The 21,218-nt window shown below is 41.9% G+C and overlaps 1 protein-coding gene across 3 annotated transcripts in view; it reads right to left on the reverse strand.

Annotated features, from left to right (window-relative positions):
• MPZL1 (myelin protein zero like 1) overlaps window positions 1-21,218 on the reverse strand; it is an 81,553-nt gene that overhangs the window by 21,838 nt on the left and 38,497 nt on the right. For all 3 annotated transcript variants that reach the window (XM_061399408.1, XM_061399409.1, XM_061399410.1), the window contains exon 2: window positions 4,447-4,613. In XM_061399408.1, coding sequence (XP_061255392.1) covers window positions 4,447-4,613 — 167 coding nt within the window. The remainder of the gene's footprint in view (window positions 1-4,446; window positions 4,614-21,218) is intronic.

A 21,218-nucleotide genomic window follows, 5' to 3' on the forward strand; every position in this document is an offset into this window, starting at 1 on the left:
TCTACAAGGTAAGATTCACCTGCCAGATATTTTGCAAGTGAGGAAAGTGAGGCTCAGAACCTTAGTGACTTACTCAAGGTCACAGGTCTTAAGAGACAGAATTCAAACCCAGCTCTGATTTCAAAGCTTAAGCTATTTCTGTTATTTTAATGCCTCTCATGTCTGATCATATCTTGCCTGGCCCAAGCCCTTCACCCTGTCTTCTTTACCAGGAAATAAACCATAAGCTCTCAGCTTAGCAAGCAAGTCCTCCTGTCATCTGGGCTCTGCTTTCCTTTCTACCTCATCTACAGACATTCCCTGCCCTGTACTTCTGAAACAGTAATGAAAACCTACGCTACACCCTTTCCCACTGCTGGGTCTCTGCAGCCCCTCCCTCATTAGACCTGATGCCTCTGAAACTGTTTTTGTCTCTGTGCTTCTCTGCACTTGGCACATCACTGGAACTGTATATGTTTGCTGAACTGTGCGATTGATAATGATTTGGTCAAACCAGTAAGAAAGAGTAACAAAATGGTAAAAAAAAAAAAAAGAAACTCATACAAAAAAGAGACTAGATCTCCTTGAAAGTGAAAGTTAGTCACTCAGCCATATCTGACTCTGTGATTCCATGGACTGTAGCCCACCAGGCTCCTCTGTCCACGTAATTCTCCAGACAAGAATACTGGAGTTGGAAAAAAAAAAAAAAAAGAATACTGGAGTGGTTGCCATTTCGTTCTCCAGGAGATCTTTCCAACCCAGGGATTGAACCCAGGTCTCCTGCATTGCAGGCAGACTCTTTATCAACTGAGCCACCAGGGAAATCAGATCTCCTTATCAACCAACATTTATCAAGCAAAAGCCAGTGATAACATCGTGAGGGACATCAAAAGTGTAAGATAGGTCTCTACCCTTAAAATGCTTCCATTCAAGATAATGAAGAGTAAAACTGTTCTAGTAAGGCACATTCTTTCACAGGAGTGGACAAGATAACACGGGCAGGTAAACAGGGAGGGCTTCCCTGGTGGTCCAGTGGTTAAGACTCAACGCTTCCAGTGCAGAGGGCACTGTTTTAATCCCTGGTCAGGGAACTAAGATCCCAAATGCCTTGTGGCACGGCCAAAAAAAAAAAAAAAATAGCTAAAAGGTCAAAGGAGGTATTTAGAGGGATCAGAATGTGAAGATGGGACAGAACTTAAATGGTAAGAGCTCAGAAGTGGAAAAACAAAGCATCAAGTTCTTTTTGCTAGACTGAAGGAGATCACATAGGAGAACATTAGTGGGGCTGGAACCCAGTTGTGAGGAGTTTTAGAATTCCAGACAAGAACTGTTCGCAATGGGAACCATGAGGATTCTGAAGAGGGCAGTGATGAGGTGAAAGAACTGTTTTAAGATGAGGCACCTGGTGGACTGCAGGGGTGGCTTGAAAGATGGATGACATAAAGTGGAGGAATAACTAGGGGTGTTACTGCACTAGCCCTGGCCAGAGTTTTTATCATGTAATGGACAGCAGAGAAGCAGGAAGGTTAACAAAAGTCTAGATGCCAGATACAAAGTAGGAAGATCCAGCAAATGTTCTTATTTCTTGGTTGAGTGTGAGCAGTGGAAGGGAAGAAGCTATGGATCGGGAAGGGAAGGACAAAAACCCCACTAACAAAACACAAGATTAAAAAAAAAAAACAAAAAATCAGGTCACTAGAAGAAAATAAATACCCAAAAACAACTAGCAGAGAAGGGAACATTGGGTAGAAAAGATGAGCTCAGTTTTAGACACGGGGACCCTAATTCCATGGACCAGAAAAGCCATCTTTGGTATTTTGGGCTTGATTTTACTTCTCTTGAAAATCTATAAAAATGAAGAGCATCCTACTCATCTTATTAACTGTGCACCAATATCTGGGGGTTAAAGCATCCTGTATCAGTAACTGAACATTCTGGAATTAACTATCATCAGATTGGTATGTAAGTATAAATTGATTAGCTAAAATATAGCATTAACCAGAAACACAGCATCTTCTTTTATTTTTTGGCTGCACTGGGTCTTTGTTGTGGCACATGGACTCTTTGTAGTGCCAACTACATATGGCATGAGGATGCAGTATGCAGGTTTAGTTGTCCCCAGGCATGTAGGATCTTAGCTCCTCAACCAGGGACCCAACCCTCATCCCCTGCACTGGAAGACAGATTCTTAACCACTGGCCCACTGGGAAAGTTCCCAGCATGCTCTTAATATTAAGGCTTAGGGTATGTAAACATGCATGGCCCACATGACAAGGATGAGAAGGCGATGGCACCCCACTCCAGTACTCTTGCCTGGAGAATCCCTTGTACGGAGGAGCCTGGTGGGCTGCAGTCCCTGGGGTCTCGAAGAGTCGGACACGACTGAGCAACTTCACTTTCACTTTTCACTTTCATGCATTGGAGAAGGAAATGGCAACCCACTCCAGTGTTCTTGCCTGGAGAATCCCAGGGATGGGGGAGCCTGGTGGGCTGCCGTCTATGGGGTCGCACAGAGTCGGACATGACTGAAGCGACTTAGCAGCAGCAGTAGCAGAACTGCTCTTCAAAAGAAAGAGCATCTAGGTGTCTTTCTGATGATGCTTTACTTTCTATAGATTATGTCCCTCACTTCTAGTCTGGCAAAAGATATCAGTGGGAAATCATTACAAATTTAAATAATTCTTTGAACTCTGCTGGGTAAATCTGTGTGTTTAATTTTGCATCTATAGGATACATGTTTCACATTAATAACATGTTTACGGGAAGCAACAGAATGCCTCTGACTCTGTTTTCCCATGTTATATTTGTATGGGTTCCTGCTCTCACTCACTCTGGGACTCTGTTTTACCAAGAATCATACCTAACTGGACCCTATGAGGAAGTTAACTAAATCTGTAATCTCTGACTTTACCGCATCTTTCCTTCCTTCTAAGGCACAGCACCCAAGGGTCTCTCTTTTTATAAATCCTGAGGGACACAAGTCCACTCAAAGATTTGGAAATCAGGTATATACCCCAACCCAGTAGATACATGATAGATGATAGAGATATTAATATTGGTAACAATATCAATAAAAAGTTGCATTTAAGAGATGCTGAACTTATTTTTTTTCCTGGAGCATCTGAGGCAAGAAAAGGGCCTTAAAGTGTCACTGACTTATTTTGCAAGTGCCTAATTCAGAAGCCCTAGGTGTTCTTTGGAAGGAATGATGCTAAAGCTGAAACTCCAGTACTTTGGCCGCCTCATGCAAAGAGTTGACTCATTGGAAAAGACTCTGATGCTGGGAGGGATTGGGGGCAGGAGGAAAAGGGGACGACAGAGGATGAAATGGCTGGATGGCATCACTGACTCAATGGACGTGAGTTTGAGTGAACTCTGGGATTTGGTGATGGACAGGGAGGCCTGGTGTGCTGCGATTCATGGGATCGCAAAGAGCTGGACACGACTGAGCGACTGAACTGAATCAGAAGAATGCATCATTAATCACACTGGAGAAGTAAAGCATCTCATGAGGTCATCGTGACATGAGTCAGTATGGTCATTGTGACATGAGTCAGTATGGCCATCATCAAAAAGTCTACAAACAATAAATGCAGGAGAGGATATGGATAAAAGGGAATCCTCTTGCACTGTTGGTGGGAATGCAAATTGATACAGCCACTATGGAAAACAGTATGGAGATTCCTTAAAAACTAGGAATAAAACCACCATATAACACAGCAATCCCACTACTGGGCGTATGCCCTGAGGAAACCAGAATTGAAAAAGATACATGCACTGCAGTGTTCACTGCAGCACCATTTACAATAGCTAGGACATGGAAGCAACCTAGATGTCCATTGAAAGATGAGTGGATAAGGAAATTGTGGTACATATATATAATGGAATATTACTCAGCTATAAGAAAGAATGCATTTGAGTCAGTTCTAATGAGTTGCATGAACCTAGAGCCTATTATACAGAGTGAAGTAAGTCAGAAAGAGAAAGACAAATATTGTATATTAACACATATATATGGAATCTAAAAAGATAGTACTGATGATCCTATATGCAGAGCAGCAAAGTAGACATGAACATAAAGAACAGACTTTTAGACAGTGGGGGAAGGAGAGAGCAGGATGATTTGAGAGAATAGCACTGAATCATATAATTACCATAAGTAAAGTAGATAGCCCCTGGGAATTTGATGTATGATGCAGGGAACCTAAAACCATGCTCCATGACAACCTAATGGGGTGGGAAGGGGAGGGAGGTGAGGGTTTCAAGAGGGAGGGGCCATATGTATACCTAATTCGGATTCATGTTGATGTATGGAAAAAATCATCATAATATCCTCCAATTATCCTTTAATGAGAGGATAATATATATCCTTTATATATCCATAATATCCTTTAATTATCCTCTAATTAAAAAAATAAAAAGAACATCGTGAGATAGGACCCGTAGAGATCAAACAAGCATTCCTACCGACACTGTGGTGTCAGTCCCCTCTGGCTGGAAACTCCAGGAGACTGAGGTCAACGTGCCGGTTGTGTTAGTAGACTTGAACTTGCACGTCAGCTTCCCTTGTGTCCCATTTGCCACGAAGATTTCTTTTGGTGTATACACCTCCAAGGCCGATACGCCGTATGTCACTGGGGAGAGAGAAACAAGGACAGTTTAGGAGTAGGATTTATCATGAATACCACTGTGCATATTTATCTGAGGACAAAGAAAAGATAAAAGAACATTACAAACTATATACAGTAATCCACCACCACTGTATATTAGAGTCTGGGATTTTTGTTTTTTAGTAAGAAGACATTTTTACTAGTTCAGTTCCACCTAATATTTAAGTTTTCTTTTAAATTAACAGACTTTAATTTTCAGAGCAGTTTGAGGTTTACAGAAAGTAGGTAGTTCCTGGGACTTCCCTGGTGGTCCAGACGTTAAGACTCTGAGCTTCAGGCAAAAAAAAAAAAGGGGAGTTCCATATATTCCCTCTTGCTTCCCCCAAGTTCCAGTTTTCTCTATTGTTAACACTTTGCATTAGTGTATCACCAACATCCAGAATATTCTATAGCTAGAATCATATAGTTAATGTAGCCTTTTCAGATTGACTTTTCTCATTTAAGCTTCCTTCATATCATTTCATGGCATGACAGACCACTTCATTTTATTGCTGAACAATATCCTTTGTACTTAAGTTTCTCAGTTCATCTACTGAAGGACATCTCATCATGCTTCTCTGATGCTATTTTTAATGATGTGGAGGCCATATTTTTAACTCTTTAAATGGTTCTTATATTCACCTCCTACATTTCAATTTATATCAGGTTGATCTTTTCTCATCTTCCATATTTAAACCAATTTAAACTGTTCTAGGTAAGAGATCACTTTATTTTAAAGCCATGTTCATTATGTAACACACTCTTTTCCTGTATTTAAGGGGAAAAAAAGCATAACATATCTTGTGTTCATTAATGAAATCTTCCCTACCATTGAATTTCAGTGTGTCAGATAACATGTGTACTCAAGAAATAACTAACCACATTGAGTCACATATTCCTCTCCTCATTGCATTTTTCAGTTAGCCTAAGCCCGGAAAGTAGTAATTAAAATGTCTTATCATTTCAAGATCTACAATCAGAGGCAACTGCAGGAATTATTAAGGACTGTTGCTAAGATAAAATAATCTTCACCTCAAAAGAAACTCTTTCATGGACTAAATGAAGATTAGAAAGAAACTAATTTGGCCTAAAAGTGGAAACAGAGTTAATACAGAAAAGATGAAAAACACCCATTTTCAAAATAAGATATTTTTTAAAGAAATATTTGGGAGAGAATCCCTATCTACAGTGTTCCAATTATTCTTAGAATGTAATAGATGAGTAGAATAAGGAAGGGTATTGTCACGCGGGACTGATGGTCATTTTCAGAATTTTTTCTTCCTGAGGTCTTTATGACTCCAGGCCAAGGAGAGCAGCAGTACTCCCCCATTCTCCCCAACTATCTTCCAAATGTTTATTCTCAGGACACAATGGACACTTTTGGCCATTCTTCTAAATAAACTGATAGCCACACTGAATCAAGTAGATTTTTTTCTGCTAAAGAGGGTGGATTATTATTATAGAGAACAACAGATTATTATTCGTGGTCCAAACCTCAAAACAAGACCTTCTTTTAAGCAAGAAGCAAACAAAAGACACCCCGTGCTATTGTGGGTAGGCAGAAAAGCAGCCCCAGGGCACTTGAGCTCAGAATGAAGGACAAAGCACAAGACGACAATCTGACTTACTCCAGGAAGCAGCACTGGTTTGTGACCCTTATTTACTCTGTGATTGTGACTAGTTTTCTCCACTGTGAGGAGCACTGCAAGGCAAGTCACAGTCTGTAAAATCAATAAATTAAGTTTCTCAACGATTTTCTCAAACAAGATCCCTGCTACAAGGTCTAGCTGCAAGAACTGTTACCCTGAGAAGTTATTTAAAGATGGAACTAGGCCAAGGGCCCAAGTTTACAGTCATGTAATTTTGACCAAAAGACCAACCAAATCCCTAAATGAGTTTTTAGACAATCTGTTCAAGACAGACAATTATGTCAAAACTGGTTAAAAAACAAATGGCTTTTAAAAACAACAACATATCATCACTCTGGCTAATTTGGACATGTAGTTTTTAGAGTCAGGAAAATCAATTCCAATGCCAGCCAGTCAGCTAGTTGCAGAAAAATAAAATAACTTCATACATAGCTAGTTAACCTCCTCTTATCCCTGACTCTCTTTCTCTTACTCCTTTTGTAATTCTTAGAGATTCTGTTAGTCATAGGAAGAAACTCCCCAAACCCTGGTCTCTTTATCTTCTTTTTTCCAATAATCTTGTCCTCAGGCTTATCCCAGCTACTAATTCCCATAAGCACAGCCTAGATGGGGCTTCTCCGCCATGGCACTACTGACGGTCAGGCCAGATTAGTCTTTGTTGTGGAGGCTCTCCTGTGCATGGATGTTTAGCAGCATCCCTGACCTCCACCAGGTGTCTGAAGTATCTTCTCCCCTTCCAGTTGTGACAACCAACAATGTCTTCAGACAACCACAGATTTCCCCTATTCAGGGGTAAGTTGCTCCTGGTTGAGAACTGCTGCCCCAGATCCTATCATCAATACCTGTGCCCCCTCCACAATCTTATTTCAGGCTCTCTACCTCTGATCTTTCCAGAACATTTCCTCCAAAACCCTGATTTTATTGAATCCTTCAGCCACATTAAAACCCAGAATCCATCAGTCCTGCAACCGTTTTACAGTCTCATCCATTCTGCATCTCTACCAGGGCAGCTGATCACAGATGGAGAAAAGCACACAATCCCACTGACTGGGCTTCCCCTTAAACCCATGACCATTAACGTCAAACAGGACTCTTAATGGTGCCAAGCAATCCTCCCACATCCTCTCTCCGTCAAGGATCCACTTTCCTAAATGACTACTTTATGCCTTCTCTTTAACCTCAACCGGGGACCGCCCCCGCTGCTTCTGCTCAGCTAATGACCTTGCTGCCTGTTTCCGTGAGAAAACAGAATCGGAAGAGAAGCTCTCCGTGTCCCCAACCATATCCTACCCTCCCTCCGTCTGCATCTGTGGCCTGTCCTTCCTCTGCAGGAAATGTGTGTGCCCCTCTCCACTGTGCGCTGCGTCTCATCTCTCAGTCACCTAGAGACACTGATCTAGCAACTCTCGCTTTTTCTCCTGAGTTTTTCATTCTCTACTGAGTTACTGTCATCAGCCATAGAACTACATACATTTATATAGTATTTATTATTCTATATATACTATATACTTTAGCGGAAAAAAATCTTGACCCTGCATTGCCCCCCAGGTAAGATCTCTTTGCCCTCTTCTAATCTACAAATCTTAAAATAACTGTCCACAGTCACTGTGCCCATCTCCCTCCTCCCATTTTCTCTTGAATAAACCCTGTTCAGACTTTCATCCCCAGCACTCCACTAAAACGGTTCTTGTTAAGAAATCCAATGACTTCCATGTGGCTAAACTGACAGTTAATTCTCAATCTCATCTTATTGACTGAACTACATTAGATACAATTGATCACTCCCTCCTTGGAACAATTTTTTCCCCCCAATTTGGTATTAGTATCTCATCCCTTTTGATTCTCTCATCAGCTCCTCCTTTTCTAGTCCCCTGACCTCTATATGCTAGATGGCCCCAGATCATCCCTCTGAACTCTTAAAAATCTTTTTTAATTTTGGCTGCACTGGGTCTCTGTTGCAGCCCAAGGGGGCTTCTGTTATTGTGGAGCTCAGGCTAGAGAGCACATGAGCTCAGGAGCTGCAGGACATGGGCTTAGTTGCCCTGCGACATGTGGATTCGTAGTTCCGTCCAGGGGTCGACCCCGTGTCCCCTGCGCTAAAAGGTGGATTCTTAACCACTGGACCACCAACGAAGTCCCTCACCCCTCTGACCTCTTATCTAGTCATTCTCTTGGTGACCTCATCTAGTTTCAGGGCTTTAAATATCTCCTAAATGCCGATGACTCCCGTGTACACACACACACACAAACATACATATGCAAGTGTTTACCCAACAATGTCACTTGAGTCTAACTGGCATCTTAAATTTAACAATGTAAAGATGATTCCCACTTCCAAATCTGCCCTCCACTTTAATAAGTGACAACTCCAGCCTTCCAGTGGCTGAGGTCAAAACTCTGGACACCTTTCTTTCTCACAATTTACCTCTAAGCCATCACAAAACATGTGTCTCCACTAAAAATATATCTAGAAATGGAGCTCTGCATGCTCTTCCAGTGCTACCATCTTGGTCCATTCCACCATCATCTTTCACTTGGGTTATTTCTGTGACTTCCTAAGCTGGTTCTCTCTTCCACCCTCAGCCACTTAACTGCAGCCAATACACAGGTCAGAGAGATCTTGGCCTCTCTGATCTTATCACTCTACACAAAACGCTCCAAGGATTCCCCACATCAACCAGGATCAGGTCTGAGCACTCACAGTGGCTCATAGAGCCCAGGGTAAGCGAGCCCCGACCACCTCTCAGACTTCATCTCATCTCCTGCACTTTCCCCCAAACATGCTGAGTAGTCACCCCACCGCCTGGCCGTGCCTCTGCCTCTGCCCGTGGTGAGCCCCAGGACAGAGAACAGCACGGATGAGGAGATGGGAAGTCGTCATGCATGAGAACGAAGAAGGGCCATCAGCCGAGAGAACTGCTAGGAGTAAGGTACTCTGCACAGCTGATCTCAGGGAGAAGTTTCAGCAGAGATTTACACTGCGTGTGGTAACATGCACATCAAAGAATCCCGAAGTGCTTACAGCAGTTTCTGATCAGCTGTGAGGAACCCCTTAGAAAGTTTCTCCTGTGTGGGGGAAGAGAAAGGAAAACATAGATCTCCTTCTCAGACTACATTCCATGTAGCCCAAGCCAGGGATGAATTCACTGGATTCTTAAACAATTGGAAATGGTTTGCTTTGTTCAGCCTTTTTTTTTTTTTAAAGTGACTAGGAGTATTATGGAAGTACATAGTAAAATTATTCATAGAAGAGAGTTTTAAGGGGCTAGTTAAAATGGCTAAAGAATGCAAATATAAAGAACACTGAGATGTAGAGAAACTATTGTTCTAATCCACGTCATCCCATGTCACTGTAGACTGGACTCCCAGTCTGAATAAGACATTACATAGGTATTTTTTAGGCCTCAGATTTACGATTATGGAATAGTGACAAAAATCATTGTGAAAAGTATTAAAATTGTGGTTTAAAAACTCATTGCTAGGGGGAAAGGTCTCCTGCTGATTCCTGGAAAAACCTTGCCTCAGGAATAAAAACATAGAAATGAAATAAAAAGATTAAGTAATATGCACATGTTTTTACAACTGGCCAACTTTGTATTCTGAGTTACATATTAACTTACAGATAAACTTCAGAATGGAAACCAGAGCTGTTCTGATGTGCTCTAGGAAATAAATTTCTAAATAAACTGCTGCTGCTGCTTAGTCACTTCAGTCATGGCTCCTCTGTCCATGAAATTCTCCAGGCAAGAATACTGGAGCTGGTTGCCATTCCCCCCTCCAGGGGATCTTCCCAACACAGGGATTGAACCGGGGTCTCCTGCATTGCAGGCAGATTCTTTACCACTGAGCCACCAGGGAAGCCCTGTAAATGAACTATGTTGCCACTCAAATTTTCAATTTGAAAATATATTTTGAAGATCATTATCACTCCACTCAGCAGTAGGGTGATAATGATCTTCAAAATATATTTTCAAATTGAAAACACCTGCAAAATCATTTGACAAATAATCACAAAGTTGTGAAATCAACTTGCTAAGGGTCATTTCTACAGCAGTCAAATACAATACCCCAAACTTGATATTCTTCCATTTGGGACGGAAACCTGAGCAGTTTAGGGGGAAAGGGGGTACAAATACAGAATACAAACAACATCCATCACAACCACAAAGAAAAAAAGCAAATTCAAGAATGTTTGCCCAAAGAGCTACTCCTGATATGATCTATTTCAAATGATTGAAGTAATACAATGTCAATCATGTCTCCCAACTAACATGTCAATATGCCCTTTAACACCAGTAAACTCTGATACCACAAAATCATTTTAAATGCACTGGAGTAGCATTACTATGAACTAATTGCCTGGTTTAAAATAACAATGTTTTCACTGTTATTGTTGAAGCAATTCCTTGTCTTGTTAATGCTGGGTCCATGGGTCGTACCCTGGTTTGTAAAAACCTCACCCTTTTAACAAACGCTGTTCAAGTTTTCCTTGAAATTGAAAGGCTTTTGTTTCGACATTTTTTTTAAGCGCTTAGATGTTACCAGTATATTTTCCTCTTTAAAAGAGTACAATCAAGCAATCTAACAGCTTTCTGGCTTATTTCTTGTCTGCTGTTGGTCCACGGTGACAGTCTGATATTGTAATATATCCTAGCACAAGCATAAATATGACTTATTAAAACACAGTAAAAGAGAGGGACGAGAGAGAACACTGAACACAAAATTAAGACTAGCGGTCCTGACTGTAACAGGGTGGCCAGGGCAGGATGTGTGCAGCCCACACTACTGGTTGTGTTTAATTTCTTAGGCTAGGTAGTGAGGGCATGGGAGCTGGGGTTTGTTTGTTTGGGCCACACGGTCTGTGCAAGGCATGTGGGATATTATTTCCTTACCCAGGGATTGAACCCATACCCCCTGTAGGGGACGCTCTTAACCACTGGACCACCAGGGAAGTCCCCATGGGAGCTCGTTTTTAATGTGCACTCTGAAAAGTGTATCCACATGCATGCGCTCACGTGCGTGTGCACACACACACACACACACACTCTTTCTTTTGTATATATTTTATTTCTCATAATAAAAACTGTTTATCTTTAAAGAGAGAAAGGAAGATATCAGTAGGTATTTAGAGATTACTTATTTAATTCCCAAATGCTCCAGTGAAAGCATCCAGCTCACGCTGCTCTCCCAGTGTGGCTGTGACTCCCTGGGCGGATGAAGGGAAGTCAACGGGCCGTGTGTGTCGGCAGAAACAAGGCCGGTGCCAAGTCAGAGGCCAGTCTGCGGCCAACGAGGGCGGCCTTCTGCCATGCATCACGGCTGTTCTGGCTCTGCCTCAGCTTGGTGGCACAAGGTAAGAGAGGCTACAAAAATATACTCTATTCAAGGAGCCATAAGTATTAATAAATTAAGCTATTCGTCAGGAACATGCAGTTATACTTCAGGCCACAATCTAAACAAAAGTGACTTCCTCCCCATGCCTGCCCCACAGGCCTCACCTGTGCCGCTTCACATCCTGCCTTTCCCCTCAAGGCACCCTCATCCTCCACAGGGGCCAGCTGCCCGCCAGGGGCTGGTCCTCCTCTGTTTACCAAGCCACGCCTGCCCGTCAGTGTGCTGACTGTCTGAATGGTGAGGGGGAAATGAATGGATTAAAGAAATGAATCGGAGACCAAACTCGACTCATTTGAGCTCAGCCATAAAAAATTATACTTGCTTCACAAACAATGGCTTCAGCATAATGCCCAAGACAAAACTGCAGAGATTACTCAGGGTTAAGTTTGGAGGCTGACATCATCTTAGAGGAAGCTTAGATACACAGCTTTCCTCCAAGAGTCACCTTCCTATTTAGACGAGAAAATCCCAAAGGCAATTCATCTTCTGAAATGTTCAATTCAAAAAAAAAAAAAAAAGTTATGTGCTATCACTAACACACAGGATCACCAGATTCCTCTCAGAGTTGATTCCTTCCACTCACGATTGATGGTGAACTGGCCACATCTCTACCCTTAACCTTTTTGCACCAACAAAGACCTTTCTGTTTCTCAAATGAGAGATTCAAAAGGTCCTGAATCAGACCAGTCATTGCACTGATCACTTGATTCCTTAAAGCACTGGCATTTCTTGCTTGCCCTCCTCTATGTATGCACTGTTCATCTTTCTTTCCTTGCTACGGCTTTCCTTCTTTCAATCAACCATTATTCTTTCAAACCATGCTGGGACTCGGCTTCTGCCCTGAGTGGACTGACAGTCACGTGGAGACAAATGAACAAACATCTATAGTACAGTGGCAGAGGCACCTGGCCCGGCTGCGGGGATGTACCCAGAATGGCTTAGAGACAGAGCAGTTTCCACCAAAGTCCAAAGTCTCCAATCAAGCAGTCAACACAAATGCTACAACCTGAACTGTATCTTCTGTGTCCAAATATTTGTCCAAGATTGTCAAAACATTTCTCAGTTTTTAGCAAGCAAGTGAAAATAAGACACTTTGGGGAAGAAATCAGATCATTTTACTTCTGACGGAGTATAGTGGACTAAATGTTCAGCATAAAAAACATGTTGTAAGCTCCGGAGGCATATCCATGGATAACAGAATAACACTCTCACATGCTCTGTATTTCCCAAGTGCTGAAATGGCAAAAGACCAAGCAAAAGGCCACTGTACTGTAAATCTATATTTCCAAACTCTCAAATTTATATTATTAGAAGGCCTACAATATATTAGAAGATATTTGATCCAAAATGTCATCTAAGCCAAAAAAGGCTAATACAAAATATTTTAAGAACAGCAAAACAAAAGTATGTGCCTATAGTTGATTGCCAGGAGGATATTCCTTGTCTCCAAAATAAGACAAAAAGAAAAAGAGCAACAGCAAACCACCACTTCAGTGCTCACTATGGGTTAAACATTATCAAACTCTGGTACATTTATTATTTTCCAGCATCACTGTTGACTATTATCTGTTGGATGGAAGCTCAGAGAGGCAAAAAACTTGCCCAAGTGACTTATTCAGCAGTTGCAGAACCCTCCGATCCAAAGCCTAGCTCTGTTCACTATGCTATTTATCAACCTTTAACAAAGTCCTAATATTATTCAAACAAAAATTTTACAGGGAACCCCATACACAATGAAGATAGGGGTAGTTTTCATACACAAGTCAGAGAAGAAGTACTCAAAACTTACTATAATAAATAAGTTCCAGAAGTAGAACACAACACAATGGTTCCAAACCCTGTTTATATTTTGGAATCACCTAGAGAGCTTTGAAAAATAGTGATGTCTATTGAAACAACGCTGTCTGATATTGTACCAATGGATATATGTCATTATACATTTATCCAAACCCACAGAATGTACAATACCAAGAATGTAAACGATGGACTTTGACTGATTATGATGTTGTGTCAATGCAGGTTCACCCATTGTAATAAGCGTGCCACCCTGGTGGGGATGTTGATAACGAGGAAGGCTATGCACGTGTGGAAAGCAGAAGGAATATGGGTACATGGCTACGTGCTCAGTTGTGTCTGACTCTTTGCGACCCCATGTGCTGTTGCCTGCCAGGCTCTTCTGTCTATGGAATTTTCCAGGTAAAAATACTGGAGTGGGCTGTCATTTCCTACTTCAGGGATCTTGCCAACTCAGGGATCAAACCCACACTTCCTTCCCTGGCAGGCGGATTATTTACCATTGTACCCCCTGGGAAGCCTGGTATATGGTTATACAACCTCCCCATTTTTCTGTGAAAAATACAGTCTATTTAAAAAATACTGGTGCCTATGTCCTGCCCCTACTCCCAGGGATTTTGATTTAATTAGTATATTTGTGGCCTAGGCATCACGATTTTTAAAATGCCCTCAGGGGCTTCCCTGGTGGCTGTGGCTCAGATGGTAAAGAAGCTGCCTGCAATGCAGGAGACCCAGGTTCAACCCATGGGTTGGGAAGATCCCCTGGAGAAGAAAATGACAACCCACTTCAGTACACTTGCCTGGAGAATTCCATGGACAGAGGAGCCTGGTGGGCTACAGTCCATAGGGTCACAAAGAGTCAGATATGACTGAGCAACTAACACACACACGGGTGATTCTAAACTTGTAACCACCATCCAACACACCAATGAGATGTTGGACTCTACTTACGATACTATAATAAAAAAGACTATGCTGAAGCAGATGAGCCAAGCCTTGCCTGGCATTTAATTGAATGTAGGCCGAAGCAAGTTGACCTGTAAAATACATATTAGTGTACATGCGTGGATCTGAAGCTTTCAAAAGATGTGGCAGTGCTCTACTGCACTGTTAAATGCACACTCACAAGTTTAAATGTACACATAGAAATTACAAAATCCTGCTTTATTCTGAAGAATGCACTCGCTGCAGGAGTTAACATGGTGGCAGTATCCAAAGTCCCCAAATTATGTATATAATTTAATGTCCGGCATGCTATTCCTTATTATTATTTTAATTGTTAAAAATATACTTTAGAGGGCTTCCCTGGTGGTCCAATGGCTAAGATTTTGCGCTCCCAATGCAGGGGGCCGGGATTGATCCCTGGTCAGGGGACTAGATCCCACATGCTGCAACTAAGACTCAGAACAGCCAAATAAATAAATAAAATAATTACTTTATAATCTTTATATATACACACATATATGTGTGTATGTGTGTGTGTATATACGTGTGTGCTAAGTTGCTTCAGTCATATCTGACTCTTTGCGACCCTATGGCTGGTAGCCAGTCAGGCTCCTCTGTCCATGGGGTTCTCCAGGCAAGAATACTGGAGTGGGTTGCCACACCCTCCTCCAGGGGATCTTCCTGAATCAGGGATTGAACCCAGGTCTCTTATGTTTCCTGTACTGGCAGGCAGGTTCTTTATCACTAGCGCCACCTAGGAAGCCCTAGCGCCACCAGGGAAGCCCCCCCGCCCCCCGCCACACACACACACACACACACACACACACACACACACACACACACACACACACATATACACACACACACACACATATATATACACACACATGTACATACACACTTCAGAATCAAACAAAATGTACATCAAACATTTGGAAATTCTAAAGTACTGTTCCTGAAATCCCCTAGAAGTCTACTGATGAGAGCTTGAAACAACGCTTATCTGCTTGGTTTTTGAGAAATTCAGGTTTAAGTGTATAAAACCAGGGTCTACTACCATAGCAACCTGAAGCTGGACAAGCAGACTAACCACATTTTTGTTTGTTTGTTTTTGTAAACTTTAAACATTTTTTTGAAATGTTGGGTGTGCCCGATTTTTTAAATGTTGGGGCACACCCAATTAACAATGTTGTGGTAGTTTCAGGTGGACAGCGAAGGGACTCAGCCACACATATACATGTATCCATTCTCCCCAAACTCCCCTCCTATCCAGGCTGGCACCTAACACTGAGCAGAGTTCCACGCGCTATACAATACGTCCTTGTTGGCAATCCATTTTAAACATAGCAGTGTGTACATGACCTTCCCAAAGTCCCTAACTATCCCTTCCCTGGCAACCATAAGTTCGTTATCTAAGCAGACCAACCACATTTTAACCACACAGGGGGAAATGAATTAAATGAGGGAGGAAATATTCAACCTTTATAGGGCCACAGGTATGTATTGAAAGAGCTGATCTTACCTGCTGATTCTTTGGGCAGGTTCTGAATTAAATGCAAATTTGTCCATGCTAGTTTTTAATTTAAAACCCAGTTTAAAAGCTCCCTTATTTGCTTCCAAGCTTTTCAAAGTGACATCCTCCTTCTCCTGCTTTATATTTGGTGAGGGCGATTGCTGGTGGGCTGGTATTAGCTTGCTCTTGCTTCCTTCAACATGCCATGCAGCTGGCACATTTCTGGGCACCTCCGAATTGGGTGGGAATGAGGGAATGAGGCCACCTCCGAAATCCTACAGAATCCTGACTCCACCTAAACAGGACTTCAGGAAAAATCTCCCTGATCTGACCACCTCTTGCCCCCCACTACTCAGTATTTCTTGCATGCCCCTCTACAACTGCAGTCTACTGAAGCTGCACTTTCAAGTGAGAAGCCAAAGCTTTTTGATACTTAGTCCTGCAATTGTCCTGAACTTCACTATGACTCAAGACTCTGAAAGAAAGAACCTCATCTTCTTTGCCCTGTGTGTACCCAACACTGGAGACAGTTCCTGGTGGTCACAAAGTTCTCAGGAACATTTAAGGAGTAAGCAGACAGGTTGCATTTTAGGATTCCTATAATGTGAAGCTTTGGTTAATGAAACGTATAAGTACCCTTGAAAAAGAGAAGAAAGAAACCAAGTTGCCCTAAAATGGAAATCTAATTCCACTCAAACTCTCTGGCTCTTAGAAAAATCTGGCAAAACAGTTCAGATTAATTAGTACAAATTTACAACTCCCCAAAGAGTTCAAGTGTAAATGCTTACCCTTGGAAAGAAGTAAAATACAAGACAAGAATGAAAATATGTGCCCTCTTTCCTGTTGAGATTCAGGCTTTGTTAAAATAAAACAAAGACAGTAACATCAATTAAAGAACTGACTTATTATAGCAAATAAGTGCTAGGTTCTGCAGGGATGCAGTCTCATTAAATACTATGCACATATACAAACACACAAGAATGTATACAGCAAATATTAGACGCATACAGCATGCAGAGTCAGAGCATAAGGGAGGACACAGAACAGCCCTCCAAACAAGGCTTACAGGCTGCCTGATCTGTATTTTATTTCCTGTTTATACCACCTTATCGTCCCTAGAAAAGTTCCTATAAAGCATCTCCCTAAAGTAGCAAATAGACTACATGTAGTTAATTAAAGTTGAAGTTTGAGAAATGAAGAGGTCAGGGAGTATTTTAGGGAAAATGTACTAGAATTTTATCTAGAATGTTAAGAAGAATCAAGACAGATAGGAAAAGCACTTTGCAGAGACAGAAAAGCATGAGACACCGTTTCAAAACGGATTGTGTAGATTAGTTTGGCCAGAGTAGAAGACAATGTTATAGCTGAAAGGGGGGACTTCCCTGGAAGCACAGTGGAAAAGAACCTGCTCGCCAACGCAGGGGACACAGGTTCGATTACTGGTCCGGGAAGATTCCACATGCCTTGGAGCAACTAAGACGGGGTTCCACAAGTACTGAGCCCGACTCCAGAGCCTGAGCGCTGCAACAAGCCGCAGCAGTGAGAGGCCTGAGCGCCACAGCTGCAGAGGAGCCCCGGCTCACCACAACTGAGAAAGCCCTTGCACAACAACAAAGATCCGGTGCAACCAGAAATAAGTAAAAGTACTACAAAATAATAATAAAGTTGAAAGGGTTAGCTGAGAAGCTGGCACCTCATCCTGTGAGCAAATGGGCAACACTGCATATTTTTAAGTTGGGCAATAAGGTAAAAGTGGGCTTCTTGGCAGAGATGTGAAGAAACACAGAAAAATGAAGAAAAGGAGAGGCATTTTGAATATTTTCTCAAACAATTTTTGTTTCGTTCATTCTGCCCCCAACACTGGACAAAAAGTAGAAAAACTCCTCTAAATCTTTCAAAAGCAACAATACTACTAAAAAACCAAATTATTTTTATATTTTTTAACCTACAAATTGACTTTAGATACATAAAGGATATTTTTAAAAACTAAGAATTGTACATATATAATTTCTTTGAAATAATTAATAGTAAGGAATTCTACATAATCATTGGAGAAGGCACTGGCACCCCACTCCAGTACTTTTGCCTGGAAAATCCCATGGACAGAGGAGCCTGGTGGGCTACAGTCCATGGGGTCTCGAAGAGTCGGACACGACTGAGTGACTTCACTTTCACTTTTCACTTTCATGCATTGGAGAAGGAAATGGCAACCCACTCCAGTGTTCTTGCCTGGAGAATCCCAGGGACAGGGGAGCCTGGTGGGCTACAGTCCATGGGGTCTCGAAGAGTCGGACACGACTGAGTGACTTCACTTTCACTTTTCACTTTCATGCATTGGAGAAGGAAATGGCAACCCACTCCAGTGTTCTTGCCTGGAGAATCCCAGGGATGGAGGAGCCTGGTGGGCTGCCGTCTATGGGGTCGCACAGAGTCAGACACAACTGAAGCAACTTAGCAGCAGCAGCTACATAATCATATTTGTCATATGGTTGCCAGTTTCAGTTTCTTGAGGTTATTTTTTGACAGCATAACCATTTTGATGAAAATCTTGCTAAAATGCATTATTTTTCTTCTATCTTCATAAAAAGATAACACAGTGAGTGAAGATTTGCAGAGAAACAATATTTACATAGTTGTGAAGCATTCCTCCACAAGATAGGTATTAATCAGAGGGGAAAAGTAGTTCCTTTACAGTGGAGAAATAGGGCAGGCACCGTGAAAATGCAGTGAAAGTGCCTAGTCCTAACCACTGGCCTTCATGCATGCCTGCTAAGGCACTTCAGTTGTGCCGTGACCCTAAGGACGGTAGCCCACCAGGCTCCTCTGTCCATGGGCTTCTCCAGGCAGGAATACTGGAGTGGGTTGCCATGCCTTCCTCAGGGTCCGTAGTCTTTAGGAAATACACATTAAAGTATTTAAGGATAAAGGTGGCACTGCCCACCCTCCACAGTATTAAAGGATAAAGTACCAACATTTCTGCTGTTTTTACATAGTTGAAAGATATACATACAAAGATTAAGAAAATGTAATAAAATATGAACATTTGAGATATCTGGTTGAACAGTAGACAGTATTCTTTGCATTCTTTCACTACTTTTCTGTAAGTCTAAAATTATATCAAAATAAAGATGAAAAGTGTGAAGTCAAGTGGGCCTTAGAAAGCATCACTACGAACAAAGCTAGTGGAGGTGATGGAATTCCAGTTGAGCTATTTCAAATGCTGAAAGATGATGCTGTGAAAGTGCTGCACTCAATATGCCAGCAAATTGGGAAAACTCAGCAGTGGCCACAGGACTGGAAAAGGTCAGTTTTCATTCCAATCCCAAAGAAAGGCAATGCCAAAGAATGCTCAAACTACCGCACAATTGCACTCATCTCACACGCTAGTAAAGTAATGCTCAAAATTCTCCAAGCCAGGCTTCAGCAATATGTGAACCGTGAACTTCCTGATGTTCAAGCTGGTTTTAGAAAAGGCAGAGGAACCAGAGACCAAATTGCCAACATCTGCTGGATCATGGAAAAAGCAAGAGAGTTCCAGAAAAACATCTATTTCTGCTTTATTGACTATGCCAAAGCCTTTGACTGTGTGGATCACAATAAACTGTGGACAATTCTGAAAGAGATGGGAATACCAGACCACCTGACCTGCCTCTTGAGAAATCTGTATGCAGGTCAGGAAGCAACAGATAGAACTGGACATGGAACAACCGACTGGTTCCAAATAGGAAAAGGAATACGTCAAGGCTGTATATTGTCACTCTGCTTATTTAACTTATATGCAGAGTACATCATGAGAAACGCTGGACTGGAAGAAACACAAGCTGGAATCAAGATTGCCGGGAGAAATATCAATAACCTCAGATATGCAGATGACACCACCCTTATGGCAGAAAGTGAAGAGGAACTCAAAAGCCTCTTGATGAAAGTGAAAGTGGAGAGTGAAAAAGTTGGCTTAAAGCTCAACATTCAGAAAACGAAGATCATGGCATCTGGTCCCATCACTTCATGGGAAATAGATGGGGAAACAGTGTCAGACTTTATTTTTTTGGGCTCCAAAATCACTGCAGATGGTGACTGAAGCCATGAAATTAAAAGACGCTTACTCCTTGGAAGGAAAGTTATGACCAACCTAGATGGCATATTCAAAAGCAGAGACATTACTTTGCCAACAGAGGTTCGTCTAGTCAAGGCTATGGTTTTTCCTGTGGTCATGTATGGATGTGAGAGTTGGACTGTGAAGAAGGCTGAGCGCCGAAGAATTGATGCTTTTAAACTGTGGTGTTGGAGAAGACTGTTGAGAGTCCCTTGGACTGCAAGGAGATCCAACCAGTCCATTCTGAAGAAGATCAGCCCTGGAATTTCTTTAGAAGAAATGATACTAAAGCTCAAACTCCAGTACTTTGGCCACCTCATGCGAAGAGTTGACTCATTGGAAAAGACCCTGATGCTGGGAGGGATTGGGGGCAGGAGGAGAAGGGGACGACAGAGGATGAAATGGCTGGATGGCATCACTGACTCGATGGACGTGAGTCTGAGTGAACTCTGGGAGCTGGTGATGGACAGGGAGGCCTGGAGTGCTGTGATTCATGGGGCCGCAAAGAGTCGGACACGACTGAGCGACTGAACTGAACAGAACTGAAAGATGAAAAATAAATACATTACTTTGTTGAAATTTTGGCTTACTCTTTGGTAACTCAGGACTTGTGTGGACAGCAATAACACTATTAATTTAGTTTTACCCTCTGGGGCCACTCAGATATGTAGGACTATTTGCCTCTATCCAGTTGCCTCCAGTCATGATTATTTTTCAACTTTTGTATATTAAAATTTAAAAATTTTCTTACAATTATCATTCCAATCAATTGTCAGTATTGCTGACTGCAGTTTGCCTTCAGCATACCCTATTCCACCTCCTGATTAACTGCTCTAATCTATTACAGGCTTGGAAATTCATCTAGTTCATATTTATTTTACAGATGAAAAGACTCTAGTCCAGAAAGGGAAGGAACTTACTGAAGGTATTCATTATCATCAAGAACAGAAAAAGGATTTGAACAATTCCAAAATACTTTTTGTGACATCATGCTAATTTGACTGGTGCATAAAATAAGAGGAAATTGTCTCTTAATAAAGAACTGTGTTATACTGAGGTCAGACTTGTGGTTGCCAAGGGGAAGGGGGAAAGAAGAGGGACTGATAGGGAATTTGGGGTTGGTAGATGCAAATTATTACATTTAGAATGGATAAACAAGGTCCTACCGTAAAGCAGAGGAAACTATATAGAATCTGATGGGA

Source organism: Bos javanicus, chromosome 3, assembly GCF_032452875.1.
Source record: "Bos javanicus breed banteng chromosome 3, ARS-OSU_banteng_1.0, whole genome shotgun sequence".
Taxonomy (NCBI): Eukaryota; Metazoa; Chordata; class Mammalia; order Artiodactyla; family Bovidae; genus Bos; species Bos javanicus.